This window comes from Uranotaenia lowii, chromosome 1 (assembly GCF_029784155.1).
Source record: "Uranotaenia lowii strain MFRU-FL chromosome 1, ASM2978415v1, whole genome shotgun sequence".
Taxonomy (NCBI): Eukaryota; Metazoa; Arthropoda; class Insecta; order Diptera; family Culicidae; genus Uranotaenia; species Uranotaenia lowii.
In genome coordinates this window covers 85,819,860-85,846,037 of record NC_073691.1, presented here as the reverse complement: position 1 = coordinate 85,846,037, position 26,178 = coordinate 85,819,860, and the positions used below count along the sequence as shown (strand labels likewise).

Below are 26,178 nucleotides of genomic sequence, written 5' to 3'. Positions count from 1 at the left end.
CACATTTCAGCGCATTATCGGCACAGAGATGTGCTAAATAGGCATTGGATTTTTGCAACCTCTTCTATGGGTGTAGTAAAGTGAAAATCGCATGTTTTTGTAAATTTCAAAATAACTGGAAAAACCAATAATTTTTCTTTTTACGTCAGTTTGGTGTCCCATCAACCTTAAAACTTTGGATGTACAAGAGGCATGATTATCAGTAAGCATTAAGATTTGAGAAGCCATTAAAGTTGAAAAGTGTTGCATGTTGCCCCAGTTGACGGTACGCTGCAGGCTAAAATTGATCCTGGGCCTAGTACAAGATCTCATGCCAAATTTGGGCCAGATCGGACCACGGGAAGGGGTCGCTCAACGAGCCTGAAGTTTGTATGGGATTTTAAGACATTTTGTTGGATAGGATAATTGAAAACCAGTTTTTCGTTAACAACTTTTGTCTCCTTCGACCGATTTCTTTCAAAAACGGGTTTTCTCAAAGCTTAAATTTTGACAAATATTCCACCCGAAGGTTGCATTTAAATTAGAGTTAAGATAAAAAAAGTTATAAAGCTTCAAAAATAGGCTAACTTTTTTAAGGGTGATATTCATCACTGTTTTAGGCGACTAAATGTCCGACCAGAACACTCAATGTGAAATAAATGCCGTTTCGTTAAATAATGACCGATTTTAACCATTGTTGTTGCGCTCGATTGCAATTTTTAATGTTTTTTCTAATATTTGAGTTTGGATGATATTCACTTGTTAGTTCGTAAAGAAGTAAGGGCGGAAAAATGCTTGACTTTTTTTAAAAAAAATGCATAACCACAGGGGCTTAGGAACATGACTGGACGATTTGTGATGCCAATAAAAAAATGAATTTTCGAAAAACAGGTCCATTTACAGTCTTTTTACGTTTTTCTAGTAGGTTTTAAACTAAAAAAAAACTATTATATTTCAAAACCATTTTTTATTCATAGAGTTGGTAACTAACAAAATTCAAATTTTATGCACAACATTTCAGATCAAATTATTTTGTGTTGGAGATTTGAATTTTTTTCGATGTGCCTCAACTACTTTCAATAAATATTGCAGTTGTTTTTCATTTTTGGTTATTTTACCATTAAATTCCAAAATCAATGCAACAACTCTTTTGGCACAGTCGTTCACTCCGGTTATTTACCATCTTTAAAATATCTCTGGATTTTACATAGTCTCGGTTTTGATTCCATTTGTTGGGATTTTCTTCCAAGAAGTCTTTTGATAAACCAGTGATTTAAAAAAAAAACTGTTCGTGATCCTAGAAACGAAACTTGCAAGTTTGAAATCTTTGAGATCAAAATTCTCGATTTTGTCTTTGAAGCTTCGATCCTCATGTGTTACATTTCGTTAAAGTGCTTCAACTTTATCTTGTTTTTCTTCTAAGGAAACATTTTCGTCAAAAAAAGCCAGAGCAACTAATATAATAAAAACGTGAGAAAAATGTAAAAGGACCTTTTTTCGAAAAACTTTCATTTTATTGGCATCATAAAGCGTTGGTCCATGTGTTTTACGATCTAAAAAAAAATTATTGGCGGCTGGGTCTGAGAGTAACAACCATTCTGAATAGACTTTTTGAGAAAAAAAATGATCCTGAGTTGGGTAGAAAAGATGAAACATAAACCCCGCCCGAAGGCGGAAAAATGTACAATAGACTACCCCAAATTTGTATGAGAAATTCAAAACCTGTGAAATATTATGCGCTGCAGGCTAAAATTGATTCTAGATTCTAGTCCTAGTACAAGATCTCATGCCAAATTTGGCGAGATCGAATCACGGGAAGGGGTCGCTCAACGAGCCTGAAGTTTGTAAGGAATTTTGAGACATTTTGCTCGGAAGAAACGTGAAAAACCTGCTTTTCATAATTAACTTTGGTTCCCAATGGCCGATTTCTTTCAAAAACTGTTTTTCTTAAAGGATAGTATTCATCAATGTTTATGAGTTGGGGCGGTCGAACATATTGACGCCTCATTAACAATAATGAATATTACCGTAAAAAAGTTAGCCCATTTTTAATAACTTTTTTATCTTAACCCTTATCGAAATGCTGTCTTCGGATAAAATATTTTTCATAGTTTATTTTTGGAAGAAATCGGCCGACGGAAACCAAAGTTATTGATGAAAAACTGGTTTTTTAGGCATCACAAATCGTCTGGTCATGTTCCTAAGCCCCTGTGGTTATGCAATTTTTCTTTTAAATTGTCACGCACTTTTCCGCCCTTACTTCTTTACGAACTAACAAGTGAATATCATCCAAACTCAAATATTAGAAAAACATTAAAAACTGCAATCGAGCGCAACCAAAATGGTAAAAATTGGTCATTATTTGACGAAACGGCATTTATTTCACATTGAGTGTTCTAGTCGGACATTTAGTCGCCTCATTAAAACAGTCATGAATACCACCCTTAAAAAAGCTAGCCAATTTTTGAAGCTTTATAACTTTTTTATCTGAACTCTAATTTAAATGCAACCTTCGGATGAAATATTTGTCATAATTTAGGCTTTAAGAAAATCTGTTTTTGAAAGAAATCGGTCGAAGGAAACAAAAGTTATTGACGAAAGAATAGTTTTTCATGTTCCTCTCGAACAAAATGTCTCAAAATCCCATACAAACTTCAGGCTCGTTGAGCGACCCCTTCCCGTGGTCCGATCTGGCCCAAATTTGGCATGAGATCTTGTACTAGGCCCAGGATCAATTTTAGCCTGCAGCGTATAACACTTCACAGGTTTTAAATTTCCCATACAAATTTGGGGCAGTCTAGTGTAAATTCATCAAAAGTATGCAATGTGCTTAACACAACAATATGCGCCTGAAAGACGCAATAAAACTACGGATACGTAAATCGAACAAGCACATCAGCTGCTTTTAAGGCATGTTCCATTGCTTATTTGCTATTTACTTTTTCCATGAAATCTGCTAAATGGATCCATTTATCCGAATCCTTCGTGTTAGTAAATGCCTCAAACCAGGCAATTGCAGTGCTTTTGAAACATTTTGCTTATCAGCCGAAGAAAAGTTGATAAATTGTATCGAGTTTGAATAATGGTGTTAGCTCAGAGCTAGTTCGTGCATATATTAGCTCACAAAGAAATCCACTGTTACTGTTGCACTCCACTTACAAGCCAGTTGCGTAACCACTTTTTTTAAATATGGGAGCATCACCGAAAAAGTATACTTTTTCTTTGGATTTTGGTTTGGTATTTCCCAGAAGTTACATTGATTTGTTAGTTAAGATGGCGCTGCAATTGAAAAGAAAAATCCACCGAGTGAGTGATGCACCGTTATTTTGAAAAACCAAAGTTGACCAAAAATTTTTTCAATATGAAAGTGGGTACTTTCCATTTGTTTTGAGTCCTGTAGTGAATTGAAAGTTTATATGCCAAATGAATGAAATATTCATTAAAAACGTATCCAGGCGTGTAAGGATGATAAGCTGTACTTGAACATTTCTTCTCTCACAGTTCTTTCCTTCGCTATTTCACTTTTGTTGATATTTTTTGTGGTGATTTCACAAATGTAGCATGTTTGAGAGGATTTAGTGTTGGTTACGGCGTTAATAACTTTACCATCTACCGTGGTGAAAAGTAATTGAAATGTTACCTTTATTTCTCTTTGGCAATTTGATTATTAATGTACATTTTTTTATTGATGATACCAGCCGTTTCCTGGACAATGTCTAGCGGACATACTGAATCCTCACAGCTCTGCAATATCCAACTCCCTGGCAACTTGACGTTTCCCATACAAATTGCGTGTTCCAATTTTTTCTGGTTCCCTGGTTCTGTCAAATCGAAAATCAAGCGACTTAATATATCGGAAGAACGCGTATTGAAATATGTTATCTGATTCGCACCACATTTCTCGGGGTATCGGGTGAATTGCTTTGATCCACAGAACCGTGCATGTCTTGTTCTGCTAGACTTAGCTTCTCTTTGAATGTTTGAGCTAATTCCGCATTAGTGTACATTGCTTGTAGATTCAAAGCCTGTCGATTTTGAACTTTTGGGCAAACATCTTCGAGGCTCATCAGTTTTCTTCCTCTATCAAGTTTAGACGTTGAAGAAATCTTCTTCAAAACTTTTGTAGGACGTTTGAATGGAGTTGAAGTACGTCTCATTATTTCTAACACTTTAAATTCTGTTCAATTTTGTGTCTGCCAAATTATACAGAAGTTACTTACAGATGATATTGACTGTTTCGTTTACTATTTTTGCGACATCTGGCATATGGTTTTCCTTGATGCGGCACCTTTTAAAAACATATCGATTTTTCCCCTTAAAACTACCATTACAATTTTACCAGATTGTAAATAAAATCTGTTTATCTAAATTGACCATAAAACAAAAAAAATAGTACCAAGCTACTGTCGTACTTAAAACCAAGCTTTTTGATTTTTTTTTCAAATCTTCCGATTCTTTTTCACTTCTTATTACGCGACCGTTAAACTCATGATTCGTTAAAAGACTGACGCTATCGTTCATCGTTTCGCCTTCGTCGAGTTTTTCTCGCTTCGTCATTGACAGCTTGATGTTTATACACGATACTCAATTTTAAGTCATTATTTGTTAAATATATATTCATCTTTTATTGATACTATACTTAAATGGTAATTCTTAACCATTTTTCATCATAAATATTCCCTTCATACTATAATGACCACAGCTATATTTCATCGATAATTTAAAACAAAATAACTTTCAAATCAAACAATATGTTTCATAATAAAAATAATTGTAACTCATACCTATGCTACTGGGAGCCCTATGGCAGAATTTCAAGTACCTTCACAGAGTAAATGCAAACTTTTACATTTGACAAGTGACTGCAGAAAAACGATGTTTAATATTTTACCAATTGGTAACCTACTTCTTTCAACCGTATTTTTTTTTCCTCAAAATTGAAGACTTTCACATAAATCTAAATTCTGTCTTTTTCATAATGATATTTCAATCGATATGGTTTCTATTTCCTATTTCAAAACGCTTTTTTGGTTTATTTTTTTATCAAATGGTGAAATCTTTACTAATCTCAACGACATTCTCAAAATTTGTCTCCAGTGCGGACAGAATCTGTACCAAAAAATATTGAAAAAATGTGTACTTTTTAAAGATAAATATGTATTTGTGGCTACCATACCATGCCTACTGCTGTTTTGGATTTTTTTTCTTGCAGAAATAACTGTCAAAGGTGGCGTTAGGAGCAGAGGTGCCAGGTGTCCAAATTTTCAAGAGACCGTCTTTATTTTTAAATTGTCCTGAATTATCCTGATTTTAAAATGGTCTTTATAATGTACTGAGTTGTTCTGATATTCATAAAAACATCTAAATTGTAATTGAATTTATAGAAAAAAAAATCATCAGGATATCGTTTGATTCAGTAGAAATATAGTATAACCGATAATAATCAGGCGATGATATTAAAATGGTGTTTTGAATGAATTTCAGGCCAGGCAATATACATTTTACCTTTTTTGTATAAATTAAGGCGTCTACAGTACCATTATTTTCCATTCATTTATGCAATTCAAGCAGGATAGTGGTGTCCTTAAAAATCCTGATTTTTTTTCTTCATGGTGTCCTGATTTTTGACAAATCCACATGGCATCCCTGCTGCCTGGTGGTTTTGTCAAAGAATCAGAACACAACGAAGAAAAAACAGTGCTTTTCACGACACCAGTAGATAGGTGGAAATAAAATGCAGCTCTTCTTAGATTACATAAATGAAGGCGAAATAACGGTGCTGTAGACGCTTTATTTTATGAAAAAGAAGAGATAATCTTCTTGGCTCGTTTGTAGTTTATATCAAAAAACACCGTTTAAATATCATCTAAATCGAAGATTATCATAGGTTTAAGAGGTTAATCTGTTTTATTGCAGATTCATTCGATGTTTTTATCATTTAACTACCAATTCAATTATAATTTAAATTATTTTTTTGGAAAATCAGGACTGCTTAAGACACTTTAAAAACCAATTTTGAAAATCAGGACAGTTCGAGAGTTTTTGAAAAATCAGCAAGCATCTCGAAAACCAGAACAAATCCTGAAAAATCAGGACACCTCTGGTTCGAAGAGTAGCGTGTTTTTCTCGAAAACGTACCCAGAAAAAAAATGTGCTAGCTCCCAGATTGCTGCTCAACACAATGCGCAATTGGCGATGGGCACGCTCGCAATCCCGGTATACGATTTCTCACTTCACTTCGATTAGTTGTCATTCTTATGGAAATCCGTGTAAGAGCAAAGAGCATGGTTTATTCGGTTTAGCAGGCCCAATCCCAATAGTTTTTTTTCCGGACAAGAGAATTCTCTTCATCAGCGGAAGTGAATGCTCTTGCTCACCCTTATGTGTTGACCAGAGAAGTGCCTGATTTTTCGAGGCTCAGCCTGACAACCTGATAAGCCATTGAATTTCCCTGATTTTTGAAAATAAGCCTGATTTTTGCGAATGTGATGAAAAATTGGTAGTACACTCAGAAATAAATAAAATATCAAACAATTAATTTTTAGGTATTTTCACGTTTCTCCCTCTTTACGCACACGGATATTTCTCATGGTGTAATTACTGGGATATTTCTCACTGAGAAATATTTCTGCGATTAAAATTTACTACTTCTTCAATACAGTTAATTGGTGTGGGACAAAGAATTTAGTATGTGGTCAAGCTTCTATTTCAAATGCTCTTCGCTCTTTTCACCACCTTAGAATTTTCTTCTGATCTTCTATCCGTCTTTCATTTCAACTCTTTAACCCTCACCGATAAAGCCGCAAATTCATTTCATAAAACAAATTCACGGTGATTTCTCCTCTTAAAATAATAAAAATAATTCGGCTATAAAAATCAATTACAAAACATCGTTCCGATAATCGAAAATAGTTAGGCCAAGATTTCTGACCGTTGACCGTTTGCGACAACTCAATCCAGTTGGAACATCCGCACAAAACGAAAATAAGAAATCTACCTAGCCATCGATGGAACGATATCGCACAATAGAAGACTTAACAGAGCAACCACATGCTAAATTTTTTGTCCGTTCGGCACATGTGCACACTCACATGGCGGTCGAACCATCCATAATTAACTGTATCGAAAAATGTAGTGCCTTCTCTATTGGGTACTACTTCTTCAATACAGTTAATTGGTGTGGGACAAAGAATTTAGTATGTGGTCAAGCTTCTATTTCAAATGCTCTTCGCTCTTTTCACCACCTTAGAATTTTCTTCTGATCTTCTATCCGTCTTTCATTTCAACTCTTTAACCCTCACCGATAAAGCCGCAAATTCATTTCATAAAACAAATTCACGGTGATTTCTCCTCTTAAAATAATAAAAATAATTCGGCTATAAAAATCAATTACAAAACATCGTTCCGATAATCGAAAATAGTTAGGCCAAGATTTCTGACCGTTGACCGTTTGCGACAACTCAATCCAGTTGGAACATCCGCATTAAAATTTATGCATTGAGAAATGGGATGATTGTTATGGAAGCGACATCTGGTGGTCAGAAAAAAGTTTGGGCCGGGACGTAAAGGCAAACGCTTAAAGCAGAAATAATCAGAAAAAGCAAACGAAAATCGTTTGATTTTGGTATAAGTTCTATGGTCAATGTGCATTATTGACCATAGCATACAAAACAAATGCACTTTCCCTTTAATAATTCTGTTCTGCTATAGATTCCATCCTTTTCAAAGATGATTCACAAATTCGAAAAGAATGGAATCTGCATGCAGTCAAGTTGAGCGGCATTTTGCAACTGAAGAATCTAGCACGTGCTCATACCCGTTTAGTTGGGACTCAAACGCACAAATCACAAAGCGTTTGTTTGAACAAAATAATATTTCGGTTATTAAATTTTATGCATTGGATCATTACACGCCAAGAAATTATTCGGGTGCATAAATTTAAATAACTGGAATTGTTATTTTTTAATATTTCTGGATATTAATGTCAGTCAAATGTCAGAGTAATTAAAACATAATATTTTTAATATTTTTTAAATTTCTGAGTGTAGGGAACTGGATTAGATACCATTGCTGAAGTGAAAAAGTGAAAATTTGGCTGAATCAATGCAATCGAAAGATTCCCTTTAATTCTTATTTAAAAAAGGGAAAGGGAATCTTACGATTGCTATATTGCACATATAAGAGTGAAAATGTGGAGCGATGACCAAAAAAAATAAAGGTAATCACCAAGGATGGAAAAAAATCAATCACCAGCATGAACGCTAATGATTTTCAATGCCGCTTCTTTTACGATGGTATATTGGTCGGATTAGAAATCCCGAACGAATGAACTTTGAAAAGCTTCGGGTGAACGAACCGAACACGACACATTCACCACAGTAAACTGGATCGTTTTTTTATTTTCACCACGACGTTCGTTGGGTGGATTGATTCGCAAATGATTGATTAACACAATCACCAAGCGATTGCATTGACGAATGTTTCCGTTAAAGGATTAAGCCGGGTGTTCATTTTTCAGCTAAATTTGTGCGTTACGGCTCCCGCACTTGTCAACGTTGTGTTTTGTTATGATGTTATTCTAACTTGTGTTCGAATAAGTACATTCAGCACATACACAGCTAAAAATCCACACATCAGCGCTATGTGTGGGCCTTTATATATTTTTGCGATGTGACACATATATAAAAACACATGTCAGCATTTAATATTATCCGATACATAAAAATTAGAATATTACACACATAGAGTTAATAAGTAGGGGAGAATGAGGATACTTGATCCCTGGGAATACTTGATTCCTTAGCTGTATCTCAAAACTGGAATGTCTTACAAAGATCAAATGGTCGGGATTCGACCAGACCGAACTGAACGCCATAAACTTGATTTCGAGAAAATCGAGTTCAAAGTTCAGAGCCCTACCAATTGATACTATTTTATAAGATATAACATTTTACCATTTTACCATCACATTTAGACTCTTATAAAGCCGTCGAGGCTATACTGGTCGATTTCTGATTACTCAATAAGTCGAAAACTGAAGTTTAATAGCAATGTGTTTGCACCCAGTTCACTCTGGTCGAACCAAAATGTTTGAAAAATTGCCATGCGCTATCATTTGACTGGGCAATTTGTTCTAAACGGAGGAGCCTACTAATAGGCGCTTTACGAGCAGCACCTAACGAGTATGGCTGATGCTTGAAAAATGGTTTTTTTCGTTGAGCCAGAGTGAACCGAGCCATACAAATTTCGCACTTTTGAAATCCGGAATACCTTTGATTGTTACTTACCGGTTGCGTTCTGAACAACAGTAAGCAATACAATACAGCATTTTTCATCGTTAAATGTTAAAAATTCTAACATCCCTTTGAGTAAATTGGAAAACAAAATTCAAGGGATTCGGTTCAGTCTGGCGGAGCGAAATTTTAACAAATGCTTACTATCCGAAATACAAAGTTTTTAGCCACGGGAACGTTTTCAATCATTTAATTTATCAGACATTAGTTCGTGACGAGCCGAAGAACTGTTTTGAATTGAAAAAATCAACACACAAAAGATTATTTCGCACAAAACCAGTTTTCATGACCAAAACAGACTTTTTGTCTTTACTTCTAAGGAGGCTCTCAGTTCACTTTGGCGCAACGCATTTATGCCATTTCCACTGTCTGCAACATTGAAATTCTCTAATAAAATCAGAAAAAATTGGAAAAATGTTCTGATTTTCACTGGACAGGTAGTTTATCATGTTTCGCATCCGCTGCAATAGATAACTCATTTTTTATCAAATTGGCGTTCAGTTCGGTCTGGTCGAATCCCGGCCAAATGTTCTAGAAAAATGAGCAAAATAACAATGCTTGTAGTTTAAAAAATTTTAACAAAATAATTGTTTGAGTAATTGAACTTTGTTTGAAAAATTTCACAAAATGTAACTTGAAGATCTTTTTTCATCACTTTAAAATGTTCCTTACATGGGAAAATTATGAAAAAAATATTTGCTCCAATGTATCAATCGTTCGAGCGTAAAATGAACTTCATAATGCCATATTTTCAAAGTAATGGAAAACTCTCAACTTTTTTCAGAAAAAGTTTTCTAAAATGTTGATTATGGGTACAATTGATCCCCTAGAGTTGGGTACAATTGATCCCCCTTCCAAACGGCATATTCTTCTTCTGAATTGATCGTTATGATTGCTGATTACGAAATTACTAATATTTATCCAAAAACTAATATTTATCAAACAATTGTCTGAAGATTTGAGCAAAAATAACTAATTTTCTCTTAATTATAAAAAATAGCGCCTTTAAGTATGCAATGTTATTAGCGTTGAGACAAAGTTATAGAATTTTCTTCTTATGTCTGCTATAAATTGTGAAATGAGAACAAACATGACCAAAATAGTCAATAAACATTCTATCTTGGGGTTTTGTTTGATTTTTATACAAGGATTAGGGCTTCCTGAATAAAAGATCAAGTCTCCTTCAATACGGGATAAAGTCTCCCCTAACTTCAGGAAAATCGCAATTTTTTTACTCCCACGAAAATGCTTCTAGTTCATCAACGGGTTCAAGTATCGTTCTAATTTTTGGAGCATAGAAACTTGAAGTTACAAGCTGTCATAAAATGTCAAAGACGGCGAGTTGCTAAATTTTTCCAAAAAGATATGGTGAAAATAAGAAAAGGGGATCAAGTATCCCCACTCTCCCCTATACTTCACGAGTTCGTAAACGCCTTATATTAGGCAAGGATTTATATTGATACATAGGAATAACTTCAGGCGTTTTCGAACTTGGTTTAGGAAAGTTCGGGAATTTATTTCGATTTGCAGCACGAATGATTTTATTCAACTAAAAAACTTTTAAACTTGTTTGTAAAATCCGATGTATGGCCACATGGCTACTGATTATATTTGTTTTGTACCCAAAATATGTATCTAGCTGCTTCGAACTCCTGTCAGGCATCCATCTTAATTCTTTCCTGAAACGGAAATTGCAAATTTGAGGACACATCATAAAAACACAACGTTGAAGAACGCGGGAGCCGTAACACACAAATTTAGCCGAAAAATAAACACCCGATGGTTTAATCCTTTACCTGAAAATTCCTTTGCGAAACATTCGCCAATACAATCGCGATTGCAATCCTTTGTGTTTGTCAATCATTTGCGAATCAGTTCGAATTTGTCGTGCTTCGGTTCGAGTACCCGAAGCTTGTCAAAGTTCATTCGTTCGGGATTGCTATCGTTAGCGTTCATTTTGGTGTTTGAACTTTTTCCATTCCCGATTGCTTTGATTGGCAGTTAGAACTCAACAAATTTACCACCGATGGCAAATTGATAGAACTCCGATGCGATTTTTTCCATGCTTGGTCATCACTTTGGGCGAAATTTCCGTTACTTTAAGGGGCCGTTCAAATATTACGTAACGCAATTTTCGATCATTTTTGACCCCTCCGCCCCCCTACGTAACACATTCGTATCTGATTTTCGATTCAACACCCACGAAGCGTAACAAACTTTTACACCCCCTCCCCCACCCCTAAATGCGTTACGTAATATTTGAATGGTCCCTAACGTGCCTGATTTTGCCTGATTTTTATTTTACCAGTTCCCTGATTTTTGAAAAAAAAAAAATGTTGGCAACCCTGGTGTTGACAATGTCACTCTTGACTGCAGTGCGAATTATTTCTCCCGCACAGCTTGGGGGGAGCAGGCGAAAAAAAATGCACTCTCTTTCACTGGACAAGCTGAACTGAGGAGTTTTGCCATCCATCTTCGTAGAGAAACAAAATCTTATGCAAAACGTTCAATTTGAGTGTCCCAACAAACGCTTAGAACATTGTATTCATTTAAATCCTAAACTAACGACAATTAGGAACAAAAAACAATTTATAAGTATATTTTTTTCATAAAAGCTGTATAACTTTGCAGTGTAAAGAGATATAATGCTCATTTATTCAACAAAGTTTCATATTTTGATGATTACTGCAGCTTTGTACAAGACACTTCACCTCTATCTCTTCAAACAAAAAGTTAGTCTTTTTATTTTCATCGTAGTAGGCTTTGAAACAGTTTTGTTATTTCCATCTTAGACAAACGCACCTGGAAAAAAGTTCCCTTTTTGACCCATTTGAACCACTGTTTCCCGGTACAACGTTAAGTGTTTTGTGTAAAATAGTGTGAAAAAAGAAAAGGTTACGACAGATACCTAATTAAATTATTTCCAACTTAAAAACATATAGCCTGCGGCAAACAAATATGATTCAGCCACTATGACCAGAGACGATTGGATACGACGGAATATGTTACAATCACACCTAACAAATTGAAACTATGATACTTTCGAATCTTTTTAGTATGCAATCAGCTTTTATTAAATCACTTAAATCTACATTTTTATACATGAAACACAGCAACTTACCTGGATTCAATACCATGATTTTAATATTTCTATCTAGTCTTCCCAACAGCGTCCCATTTCCTACCGACTCCGAGCAAAGCGAACGTCGTGGAAGCATCAGACGTACTGAGGCAAATACTGAACCAGAAAATATCACCACAAATGACCTCGACCGGGTACAGCTATCATCCATCGATGGGGTCGATAAAATACGATAAGAAGAAGATCGTGTCCCAGTATGTGATCCCTAACGATCCCTTCCCTCCACCATTCAAACCCCTCAAGAACAACAACAACTACCTTCCTCCACTCTACGGACTTCCCCATGGACCGGTTGAGTCTGTGACCCACACCCACTCCTTGTCGACCTCGTTCGGATCACCTTCCTACAAGTCCCACTTCGAAGCGGACGAGGTGGAGTCCTCCTACCCACCCTCCTTTGACATCTACCAAGCGATGAGCTCTAAGCTGGCCGGTAAGAAAGAAACTTCCGATTCTCACTCCCAAAACCCCGAGCCCCGTTTCAAAGGTCCTCTGAGCACCATCTCCACGCACCCTGAAACTTCTTCCGTCAGTCGGTATCTGTCCCCACCGAAGACGACCGCCCTAACGGTCAGCCAAAACCACCTACGACACCACGAAGATGACGATGACCATTTGGTGCACGAACAGCAACTCCATGACCTTAGCGAAAACCTTGGACCCAACATCGAGGTTCAGAAATCGTTGACCTACGAGTTTGCAACCCCGGAGGAGGTGATCCAGCTGGGTTCGTTGGAACATGACTTGAACCGACGACGATCGGACAGTGACGTCAAGATCTCCGACTCCTACTCGCGAAGCGAAAAGCAGACAGACCAGAAACAGACCTCCTCAACTACAAGTACTAAGTCAACGGACACGAACAACAAGACGTAATAGGTCGAGACCTTGAGTGAATCCAGACCCCGTGTACCGAATCGATGCCAATAACGTAATCATTCACTAGATCGGTCAGTTTCGACGAGGACGAGACTTGAACTATTGAGAGTTGAACAGTCTCCCCAGTAGTGAATGTCAGCAATCCAAGGTAATCAAGGCCTAGCCGTTAGATTTGTGTGTTTTTTTTGTCTTGTGTGATTTACTTAAATGCTTCACGTGATTGACTAACTGTTGCATATACTAGCTCTTAGTACACCCAAATCCCCGATACTTCTCTGTGCACCACTTTTTGCACGCACTGGAACCACTTCTAGACATGTGTGAGTGTGTGTGTTTATGTATTCTTCTGTATTGTTTTCAGGCTGTAAGTAAAATACGCACATTTTGTGCTCAAAGCTTAGCGGGAACAAAAATTTTGTTTCTAAACCAACTGTGACCGAAGAATGATGGTTACAACAACTCATATCTGCTCCCCATTGAAACACTTCTTAAACTATACGATGGGAAAAACTACAGAATGTAGATTAGACTGGCGCATTGTGATCCAACTTCGAAAAGATGGAAAGCACGAAAATGTTCAATAGCTTTTAGAAAAAAAAAAAATTATAACAATAAGTAGGGTAGAAGCACTAGTTGTTGAATACTTAGGTTCTAGAATCTAGAAATTGAACACTAGTAAAACATTAACCGATTAAAACAATTAAAAACAGAAGAAAAATTAAACAAAAATCATTGTACTACTTTTGAAACATTATCTACCGCTGCCTGTTTTAATTTTTTTTTCAATAATTTCGGACTGTTATAGCCACAATCAACTAAACATTAATATTTGTTCAAATTTTTACATGATTTTTTGACTGGATGAAGAAAAAGTTTTTTTTATTGGGAGAAAAATTAGATTAAAAAAAACAAATACAACTTTATAGTTATATCATAACTGTTTTCCTATCAGTCTTCTTCAATGATTTCTGGAAGAGTGTCAGACTTTATTATATGTATTTTCTTAAAATTTTCAATTTAAAGTGTTCAATCATTAGATCAGCAAAAACGCCAATGTTTCAATTTTTTATTGATAGCTCAAAAATGCATGAACAAACCACGGTTGGTACTTGGCAATATAAACAAACTGTTCCTTGGATGCTAACTTAGGGTTACCATACGTACTCTTTTAAGAGTACATGTACTCTTTTTCGATAAAAAAATAGGCGTACTCTTCTTTTTGTAAAATTTTACCAAATGTATTTTTTTTTATTGTTGAAAGACGTTTGATCAGGAAAACCAACGTTTTTCTCCAATTGTATGAAGTTATACAAGAAAAATGAAAGGAATACTCCATACAATAAATTACTTCAACATTTTATTTTCATTAAGGTATCTTTGAGTCGTAATAAACAGTGAGTGCGATAAGCGCCTTTGAGTATGAAACCAGTTATTATTATGAACAAAATTTAAGTAATATGCTTAAATGCCTCATACATAAATAAACGCGCCCTTCGAATAACCAAACTTTTTCATTTTTCACTTCTTCATAAATAGTTTAAGAATAATTTAAAAGAATCTCTAAAAATTGCAATATAAGTTACATAACCCCCTATAAATTGGCGGAATTTTTCTAAGTTAAAATATACTTTCAATTACGGCAAAACCCCGCTTATCCGAGATAGTCAGGAAGAAACCACCTCGGATGATAAGCAAAGTATTTTTTCCTTCCTGATTTGCATACCGTTCGGGCGCACAGTTTGGTAAATATATGGATCTTGTATCATTTTTTTGGGAAAATGATCACAATGTACTCTTTTTGGTGTTGCGGGATATGGTAACCCTATGCTAACTCAACCCAAATCGCCCCAGCAAAGCATGCTATCAAACGAAATACCCCTAAATATATACAATGATTTACTAAGTCTAAGTGTTCAATGATTCGAACATTGCCTACATATTAGAATCATAACAATTTTTAATAAAACGGCTTAAATGATGATTTTGAAACATATCGATTCGAAGCTGTAGAGCAAGTTTGAGATACTCTATCAACATTTCATCCAAAAAAAACCTTCCGTTATGTTTTGTGGGCCACAAATTCGCTGTTAGTCAATAGATGACTCCAGCCGCAAGTGTTGATCGATTTAGACATTCCGTCAACTGGGGCATCATGCAATATTTTTTAATTCCAATGCACGGTGTCTCTGGTAGAATAATTTTAGTAATCAAAAATTAGCATCGCTGTTGCTTTCCCCTTTCATTCGAGCCCATATTTAGAATAGGGCTACCATATCCCGCAACACCAAAAAGAGTACATGGCGATCATTTATCAAAAAAATCAGGAGAAACGTTAATCTGTAGAACCCCGCTTATCCGAACACCAGTTTTCTGAGCTCCCTGCTTATCTTAGCCATCAAGTTGACACAAGATCAAAACATTTATCGAGTTTTGCGCCCGGATGGTATGCAAAAGGATTCACAGTAGAATCCGCTTATCCGAGGTAGTAGAGGGAGGGACCACCTCAGATATGTGAAATCAAAGATTAAAAGAAGTACATTGACAAACTCTATCCTTTTGCTCTGGTATTGCATATCATTTAGGCGCATAACTCGGTTTTTACGTCAATTTATTTGCTTAGCAATACATCGCGATGATAAAACACATTTTTTCATGGATTTTGGATGAAAATGATGGCTCGGATAACACGGAAGCTTGGATAAACGGGGTTCTACTGTACATAATTTGTGCTATCTGAGATGGTACCGAGATATTTAAATTAAATCAAATACTGTTAATGTCTTGGAGGTTATATGACTTACATGAAAATCATAAATTGTCATTTAAAATATGTATGTACCGTCAAACGGGGCATCATGCAACAGCGGGGTTCGATGCAACATTTATATAACACTACATTGAATCAATTTTTAATTTAATGTATTGTAATAAAGTTATCTTTTAATGATAACAAAATGATGATGACATAATTTCTCGCATTTTAAGCTAGTTGTCTTAAGTTTTTTATTTTTATGTAAAATTTGAAAAATCGAACAATATATGTACAAATTTTAACATTTTTTGATGCCGAAAAAAACTTTACCCAGTATGACGGATCGGCTTGATAAAATTACCTACAAACTTTTTACAGGTTTCCTCATGTTATACCAACATTGTTGGTGTAAAAATATTTTTCGAACAATCACCCAATTTTTTTAAATGAATATTTTTAAAATTCAGCTAGGTGTCTGGGGTTAAATGCAACAAAATGAAAATCCAAGAAATACCTTGTAAATCTCGTTTCCATATGTTGGAATATAAATGTTTTGCATCACGCGTTTGTAAACATTTAAATTTCATTCATCCAAACATTTATTTTTATGATTTCAGCTTGTAGAAATTTTCGTAGTATTATTTAACCCCTAAATGTATGCAGCATCCTTATTTTCAGAAAAAATGTGAAAATTTGTTTTTACAGACCCAAAACCTATCGCAATTGGTGTTGTCATGCGTAAAAGTCTTTAAGGCATCGCAAATATATTAAAAACTATGAATTTTCGTACGTGTTCATAAGATTTTTCATTAAAAACAAAGTTTGTTGCAAGTTACCCCATTTTCTAAGGAGTGTGAAAATCGCATGTTTTTAGAAAATTAAAAATAACTGAAGAAACCAATAATTTTTTTAACTACGCCAATTTGATACCCCAGCATCCTTAAAACTTTTGATGCATAAAGGATACGATTAACTGTGAGCATAAGTTTTTTAGAAGCTATTGAAGTTGAAAATTGTTGCATGTTGCCCCAGTTGACGGTACTTTACCTTAATTTTGTGCAAATTGATAATTGTTTGCATACTCAAAGGCGCTTATTGCGCTCACTGTTTATAACGACTAAAAATGTAGGATCATTAAAACAAAATAATAAAGTAATTTGTTGTAAGCTGTATACCTTTCGAAGCTTTTGCATAAGATGTGAAACAACTTCATAAGATGGAAAAAATACGTTGGTTTTTTCTGATCAAATATCAATCAATAATAATAAAGAGTACATTTGGTAAAATTTTACAAAAAGAAGAGTACGCCCATTTATCGATCGCAAAAGTGTACGTGTATTCCTAAAAGGATATGTATGTTATCCCTAATTTAAAATAATCCACCGGGGGGTCTAGAATAGGGTTACCATACGTACTCTTTTAAGAATACATGTACTCTTTTTCGATCTAGAAGTGGGCGTTCTCTTCTTTTTGTAAAATATAACCACATGTGCTCTTTTTTTTCGTTGAAAGACATTTGATCAGAAAAACCAACGTTAATAAACATGAATTTGTAGTCGTTATAAACAATGAGCGCGATAAGCGCCTCTGAGTATGCAAACAGAAGACAATATGCCCAAAATTTAGGTATAGTACAAGAATATTTTAATAAAAAATTTATGATTGTCATGTTCGTCTCATAACCTCCAAGACGTTGGCAGTATTCGATTGCATTAAAATATCTTGGTACCACATCAGATAACACACAAATGTACAGTAGAACCGCGTCTATCCGAGTTCCGGATATCCGAGTTTCCGCGTTATCCGATTCAACATTTTCATAAAAAATTCAGGCAAAAATGTGTTTTATCATCGCGATATATTGTTAAGCTATCAAATCGACGATTTTTGCAAGTTTAAATTATAAGTTTGAGCGAAACATCGATTGAATAGAAAAATAAAATCCATGTAAGAGCCGAGCTATGCGCCTGGATGGTATGCAATACTAGAGCTGGGATAACGTGGGAGCTCAGAAAACTGGAAATCGGATAAGCGGGGTTTTACTGTTTAACGTTACTCCTGACTTTTTTAATAAATGATCTCAATGTACTCTTTTTTGGTGTTGCGGGATATGGTAACCCTAGTCTAGAACATCTTTCGGTTTATTTTAATTCATTCAACTTTTCAAAGGATGCCCTGAAGTGATCTGAAGCTAAAAAAAAAAGTCAATTTTGTATCCAAGAACATAAATTCTCACAACGCATCGGAACTAATACCCATTGATAAATACTGTGTCATTACGAAGCAGGCACTCAGTGAGCTTCTCTAAAAGAACAATTTTGAAGAAGAATTGACGAAAAAGTTGGTTGCTTTCAGATGTTGAGGGATAGGTATCTTGCAACAAACTTTGTTTTTAACAAAAAATCGAATGGAAACGTATGAAAATTTACAATCTTCGGCAAATTTGTAATGCCATGAAGGCACACTAATTGCAGTAATTTTTCAATGGTTCGAATCAAATTTAACATTTTTTCCTGTCAATAAACCTGTTTGAAGAAAATGCATTATTGTGATGCATACATTCAGGGGTAAAAAAAAATTCTCTAAACTGAAATCACCATTCAGTATTCACCCATTGCTCGATTCTTTAGATTTTCTATGAGAATGCAAAATTTTAAAAAAAAAACTAGCTAGAGATGTAAGAAAATATATCATCACATTGTTATGATTGAATGAAAACTCAATTTCATTATATCGTCAAACGGGGCATCAAGAAACAGCGGAGTTTGATGCAACATTTGATTACAACAGCACTGATAAGTTTTTTTTATACAACGTAGTCGAGTTATCTTTTAATTAAAACAGATTGATGATGATATACTTTCTCACATCTAAAGCTAGTATTTTAAAGTTTTTCATTTTCATTCAAAATTATTTAAAATCCATCCAAGTATACAAATTTTTACATTTTTCGATGCCGTAAATAACTTTGCCCAGTATGACGGATTGGCTTAATAATATTACCTACAAACCTTTTTCTGGTTTAATCATCCTATTCCAACACTATTGGTGTAAAAATACGTTTCGAACCATCACCAGATTTTTTAAATAAACAAATTTATAGCTCAGTTACCTGCCTGGGGTAAGATGCAAGAAAATGCAAATCAAAGAAACACCTTATAAATCTCGTTTCCATATGCTCGAATGTGATTGTTTTGCCTCACGCATTTGTCAGTATTGAAATTTATGCATCCAAACATTTATTGATTTATGTTTCCAGCTAGTAAAATTTTTTGTAGTATTTTTTACCCCTTAATGTATGCAATGACTTTATGTTCAGGAAATGGAATTGGTGTTTTAATGCGTAATGGCTTTTATTACATCAACAATTTATCAAAAACTTTACATTAACATACGTTTCCGTTAGATTTTCCATAAACATCAAAGTTTGTTGCAATTTACCCCTTTTTGTAAATATAGTGAAAATCGCATTTTTTTTAAAAAATTCAAAATAACTGAAAAAGTCAATAAATTTTCTGGCTATGTCAGTTTGATGTCCCACTAATCTTAAAACTTTTGATGTATAAAGGGTATGATTATCTGTGGACGTGAGTTTTTTAGAACCCATTGAAGTTGGAAAGTGTTGCAGGTTGCCCCAGTTGACGGTACCTAAATAAACGTTGAATGAAATGCTGTGATTTCATTCCAACATTCATAAATCATGTGGTCCGCGAGACTTTTTTGAGCGGCCCGCGAAGCTTTTTTCAAATTTTTATGCCTGAACCTCTTTCTTGTAAATGGATTTGTAGGAAAATATATATGACTTGTCCAAATATGCTCTTATCTGCATTTGCCCCACATTCATTCAGATTGTTAACTTTCTTCTGGCATTTTAAGCATTTATTATGTTCTGTTCTGTTCTGTTATGCTTTATAAATGCAATATTGTATAATGGCATAAAGTAATATTGTAGTTTTTCCTCCTTCAGGATACATTTTTCCTAATTATTTAATTCCTACCATTTTGAAAAGCAAAATCCATTAAAGTGAGTCGGTAGAGTAGCCAAAAATTATCGAAGGAATTTCCAAGTCCGTTCGTTTTATTTTCGTTTCAAGCAAAAATTAAGTTGTTTGATAAAAAATATGCTCAGCAGATAATTTTGATTGGAAATTTTTCTATCCAATTCGCAAAAAGGCTTGTTCTGTTAGCATTCAAATACTGATAAAAAAATTAAACCAAAACCTTGTGAAATATTTTTTATTTCTGAATATTGACGAAAATTACGGAAGCTTAGTAATGAAGCCTCGGTGAACGATTTTAGATTTTTTTTTTAACATGAATCAGTCGGCACTAAGGTTATCGACATAAACTATTAGTTCTCGGTTAAAACAAAAGACAACTGAAATTCTGTGATCCGGCCTTCAAATTTTTTGACAATTATCTGTGATGGTTTTTATCAGAAATTTGAGATAAAACTTATAACAAACATCGAAAAATTGAGTTATTTCAGTTATAATTCGCATTCCACATTACCAAAGTCATAATTAGCTTTAGAAACCCTATCCCAATGATATCTAAATAAGATTATAAATTATAAAAATCTGCAAAAAAAATCTAGAATCAAGAATGTGTTTTTGTTTCGATTATAGTCGTTTTAACATCTTCATGTCATTCGCGACTTAAATCAACAATGCAGTTGGCGGACAGTCGTTGAAAAGCTTATCCGATACAACTGAGATCGATGTTTACTCTCGGGCTCGAACTCACGGACATCGGCTCAGGAAGCAACTGACTTGCCAACTGAGCTATGTATATCACAAGCCCAATCAAGAATGTAGTCTTGAAGATAGTTGCTTAAAAATATGTGAACATTGAACTTATTCTTGTGATTTCGACAACCTTACCCAACATCTTAATGCAATGATACAATACAGAACTTCAATTTAATATACGAGGTTTTTACCGTTTGCAGGAAAAAATAGAGGCTTTCAGGACAAGTTTTAAGTGTGGAAAAAATGACAATTAGAATGTCAATTAGTGATTCAACGTCCAGCGCTAAGAAGACGGTGATTTATTTTAATATATGTTTTTCACACTCTTAGTGATCGCTATGGTAAACTCCAGAAGATTTTTAAATGAAAGAGATAACGAGTACCATCGGTTTTAACAAAAATGTTGTAAGAACGAGTGTTCGCCAAGAAGAACTATTAAAAAATGAGAGAATTTAAAAATGACAAAGATTTAGAGATGTACCTTTTCAATATCGGGCATTTAAAAGTGTAGTGTTGAATTAATGTTTTTCATCACGTGAATTCGTTTTATCTTTCCTTTTTCAGATTTGTTTTCGCCAAAAATTTGAAGCTATAAGTAATGACGTGAAGCTCTGCTAAATATTGGAAAAAAAGGTTTAAAAGGTTTCTCACCCTGTCATAGAACATACTTGGTCTCTAAAAGATCTCAGTTCTTCAAAATACTAGAATGATGCTTAAGATGCCTTGAATCTGCGCTACGAATCATATTGACCTGAACAGCTTTGGAAGGTTAAGGCAGTAATTCCAATTTTTCTCTGTTTTATTTCAATGTTAATGTTTCTCTGTTTTATTTCAATGTTAATCTAATGTTAATCCAATTATCTGTTCAAAAGGACTATAAATACTGTATTTATCTAAAAACTAGAAAATTGCGCCTGAAAGTATGCAATGCCTCTTGTGTTGTAGACAAACTTTTAGAATTCTCTTTGTGTGATACTTACAAACTGTGAAATGAGAACTATTATGGCAAAAAGTAGTCAACTGACCATTTATCTTCAGATTTTACTAGATTGTTGCCTAGAGTCAGGGCACCCTGAATTAAGAATCAAGTCTCCAGCGAGTTGCTAAATTTTCCCAAAAACATGTGATAAAAATAAGTAATGAGGATCAAGTATCCCCATTCCCCCTACTATTCGATGTATTTACTTTACAGTTTTTTTTGATAAAACAGCTAAATTCAGTCGATGAATAAGTATTTGCTAAAACACATTCAAAAACTGAATCCTCAAGTCAAACTATTTGTAGCCAACAAAACAAAGCTGATCTAAGGCTCCCAGATCTAGAATTAATCTCAAAGCCCTTAACAGATATGTTCATATTCTTGGTGGCTGTGCCATGACAGAACTCTTCTTCTGGATGTGGTATTGCCTATGAAATTATGTTGACTTAAATTAAATTAATTAAATGAAATTTGTGTTGCACTCCAAAGTAGATAAACATATAATAATCGACCTTCTTATCACTGTAGTATAAATACATGTTCATATCCATGTTACATCTCATTATTTGCTGTCTATCATCATTAGTTCCATATTGAGATAATTACATAATTGTATCTAGAAAATTATATTAATAAAGAGTGAATTAGTTTTGAATTATATTGAGCAAATCATACACAAGGTGATATGAATTAGAAACTTGCAATTAGAAAGCTTTTACTTAGCTTGGTATAAAAAAACAAAAAGATTCATTTACTTTGCATCTGCTCAAAAAAAAATGCCATTCGGAGAAACGTCTGTGTTCATTCATATCAGCTCCTGACAAAAGTAATCCAATGTACACATGCTCTGCGATTATCTCAAACTCATAAGCTCTCAGCTCTAATAAGAATATAGCAACTACGAATATAGCAACTAAACAACTAAGAATTTAGCAACTACGACTAGTTTTCATGTTTTCACTATTTAGTTGGGTTTGCGATAAAAACAAAAAAAAATGTAAATATTTTCAATTATCTAAATATATTTGTGTTGATTTTTGTTTGAACACGTTTTAAACAAACTCGTACCTCACGAAACTATGTTATTGATTAGGAAATAATTTACCTGTTTTTATTTTCTTTCTTGCAGATAGTAGCTTCGCCAAAATAGTTGTAGTGTAAGATGGCTGGCGGTCCAGTATTCCAGTCGAGTGAAAAGCTGGTGAAACTTCAACAGGCGCAACATCGAAAATGCTGATCTGACAACAAAATACTCATCGAAAGTTTAGAAAAAAAATCGCTAAGAAATTATCCATCTATTTTCTTCACCAAACAATGTTAGGAAAGCTCTTGCCCATTTATTTATTTGTCATTCAGTATAGAAAAAAAGACACCAAACGCATTACTTCAGAACGACTAATTTTTGATAGGTATGTTATTTTTATTTGTCGTTTAAATTTCTGTTAGAAACAAAAAAAAATGATATGAAGTGAAAATAGTTGATCAGTAAAACGAGTTGGAAAAGTCTAAAATATGTGTCAATTGAAGCTAGATTTTTTAATATTAACACAATCAATTGGAACCTCAGAAAAACATGTACGATTTCATGACCCAGTTCTTTAAGATACCCTATTTGCTAGAAGCAGTCATTTTGTCTTAGTACATAGTTAACTGAACTGCACTATACATTTAATACTTATTCGTTAACTAGATTTTGTTTTACCTTTGTGTTGTAAATCGGATGGTTAAGCGTTATAGGAAAACTATCATTATATTTATCTGTAATCGTACTCTCTAAGATCATTCCATACGTCCCATTGAAATCCATCAAAAATCAACTTTCATCACAACCCATAGCACAAGATTACCATCAAATGGTTACCATTTATCATTCGAGGTGCTAGTTTCTGAGAGAAAAATAATCAAATCAGACACCACTAGCCGCGTCATTTGTGTAGAACGTTTTCTTTTTTCTATCATTGTATTTATTTTTCTCTTTTGTAAGTGACTATTTTAGAAGGAAACAAATAAAACTGTTTTTGAGAAAATGTATGTGAACTAATTTGTTACTAATTTTCGATGAAAATAATGAGAATCTATAAAAATTGAGAAAGAAAAAAAAACAATATAGAATTCGACCACAATCCTTCGGAATCGGTTATATTTTAACGACAAAAGAATGATCCGCTCATCTAATCAATTAAAAATTTATCTTGTGAATCTAAATTACTGAATATTATTTGGTGTTTATTCGTTTGCTGGTAAAGTGTAGGTTAAATTCATAACGTAATTAAGGGTGTTCCACATGAAGTTGCAAAAGCGTTTTTGTTCCAAAAGTTAGCTAAAATTAAAAAGTATTAAAATACTTACTAAAGCAAGGAATATGTAGCATAATCATTAATAGCAGAATATTCAAACGACAAATTAGTGGCTATGTATAACTAAATGTTTGTTACAAAGTCAGGTTTTATGTTTCGGGGTATCTTTTATCATTATGGTTTTTACGTATCTCAATATATTCAAAATTATTGGTCGGTTGCCATTTAGCACAAAAGGCTTAAAACATCAATAACACTGATTTTTTGTTTGGACTCAATCGAATTTTTCAACGTTTTCTTTCAAAAACAAGTATACTCAAAAGATGGATAATGTTGCTGCATACATTTAGGGGCAAAAATTATAAACATTTCTCGATATTTTTTGGCCTCAAAAATAAATTAAATTTTACCTTTATGCAATTATCAAATTTTTCCCACTGTTCTCATGTATTTTTTCTTCAAACTTAACCATTTGATAGGGTTTTTAGTATTTTTTTTTCTATACAAGCTTTCTCATAGAAAATGCTTGTTTTTTAATATCCAAAAATTATAACAAAATGACCATAAAAATAACCAAAAAAACTATATCCATACACAGGATAAAAATTAAACTTTCATAAGAATACAATTGATTCGCTTCTAAAAGCTTTCATTTTTTCAGGAGGGGTGTTTGTTTGTGAATCTTCGAAAAAACAGATATTTTAAAATAACATTTTTAGTAATATACAAATTTAGCCTATTTAAAACCCAATTTATAGGCTTTCAAACGCAGAAAACAGTCTTCATATTTGATCTTCAGTCAAAGTTATCCCGATGATCAAAGTTCCCCCAGTTTACGGTACTTGTCTTCTGACGATCAAAAAGCAATTACCTATATATCTCAATATTTACACAATCATGTTATCTTGTTTCCCAGATTGCTGCATTTCAAGCATAAAATTCTTGTTCAATTTGAAAAAAGATCAATTGTTCTAAACCGATTACACTTTCATCGCAGACACCAGATAGGTATCTGGTGTCTGCACTTTCATGCTTCATTCAAATGTACTAAAGAAAGCTTGTACGCAACGTTGTTTACAAGCGATGTAAATATTTGTTCTAAACCTATCCCGATCGCAAACCTTTAGCACAAAGCGTCTCGGATGAAACTCGAACAGCCTTTCTCGTTCTCAAATGAAATGTTTCGAATTTGATGCTTGGTGAGAAGGAGCAAAAACGATTACCTGAATGAAGGGGAGATAAATATGAAAAGCAAAAATTATCCATTACCAGATTCGGAACTCTAGGGAAAATCGACGGACGAAATCAAAAAGCGCCACCAGCAAATGCTGAGGCAGAAATGCAACTACCCACCAGGGGTGCCAGGTAGTTTCGTCAAAAATCAGGACAACGTCAAGCTAAAAATCAGGATTTTTCAGGACACTTCTTGATTCATGAAATAATAAGGATTTCTGCTTAGATTGCATAAATAAAGGCGCAATTCAGGTGCTGTAAACGCCTTGATTTATGCAACAACAGTTTGCAGACCTGCGTAGTTTATATCAAAAAACACCATTTAAATATCATCTGAACCGAAGATTACCATCTGTTGAATGGGTTAAGCTAGTTTATTACCTATTTATTCGATTTTCTCATAGTTAAACTACAAATTCGATTGTTTTTGAGAAGTTTTTATGAAAATCAGGACAAATCAGGACATTTTAGGGACCAATTTTCCAAAATCAGGACAAATCAAGAGTTTTTGAAAAATCAGGACGGTCTCTCGAAAATCAGGACAAATCCTGATAAATCAGGACACCTGGCACCTCTGCTACCCACAGGCCTTTTTAAACCCTTGAGCGAGCAATTTCGCGCGTAGGCCCCTGGCGTCTGGCCCCGAACAAAAATTTGTTGAAATCGTGTGTGAGAATACCACCTAAGTTTCAAACCAAATTCGTAAGTGGACTAACATCCATAAGATGTCGCTACCAGTACACATATTATTCCTTTTTTCCGACACGCTTAGAAATTAATACTCATAGCTTATCTCAAATGAAGCCATTGCAATGTATGAGAGTAACGCAACTTTTTGTTTAATAAATTTTAAGAACATCTTGATTTAAAAAA

The 26,178-nt window shown here is 34.2% G+C and overlaps 1 protein-coding gene across 4 annotated transcripts in view; it reads left to right on the top strand.

Moving 5' to 3' along the window:
- The window catches only part of LOC129755821 (mucin-6), a 147,170-nt gene extending 123,375 nt beyond the window's left edge, over nucleotides 1–23,795 (top strand). For 3 of the 4 annotated variants that reach the window (XM_055752509.1, XM_055752516.1, XM_055752500.1), the window contains 2 exons: nucleotides 12,431–13,441; nucleotides 22,905–23,794. In XM_055752509.1, coding sequence (XP_055608484.1) covers nucleotides 12,431–13,290 — 860 coding nt within the window. In that variant the 3' untranslated portion in view covers nucleotides 13,291–13,441; nucleotides 22,905–23,794. Of the gene's footprint in view, nucleotides 1–12,430; nucleotides 13,442–22,904 lie in introns of all 4 variants that reach the window. The other variant, XM_055752525.1, reaches the window with a different exon arrangement.
- Nucleotides 23,796–26,178: the final 2,383 nt, after the last annotated feature.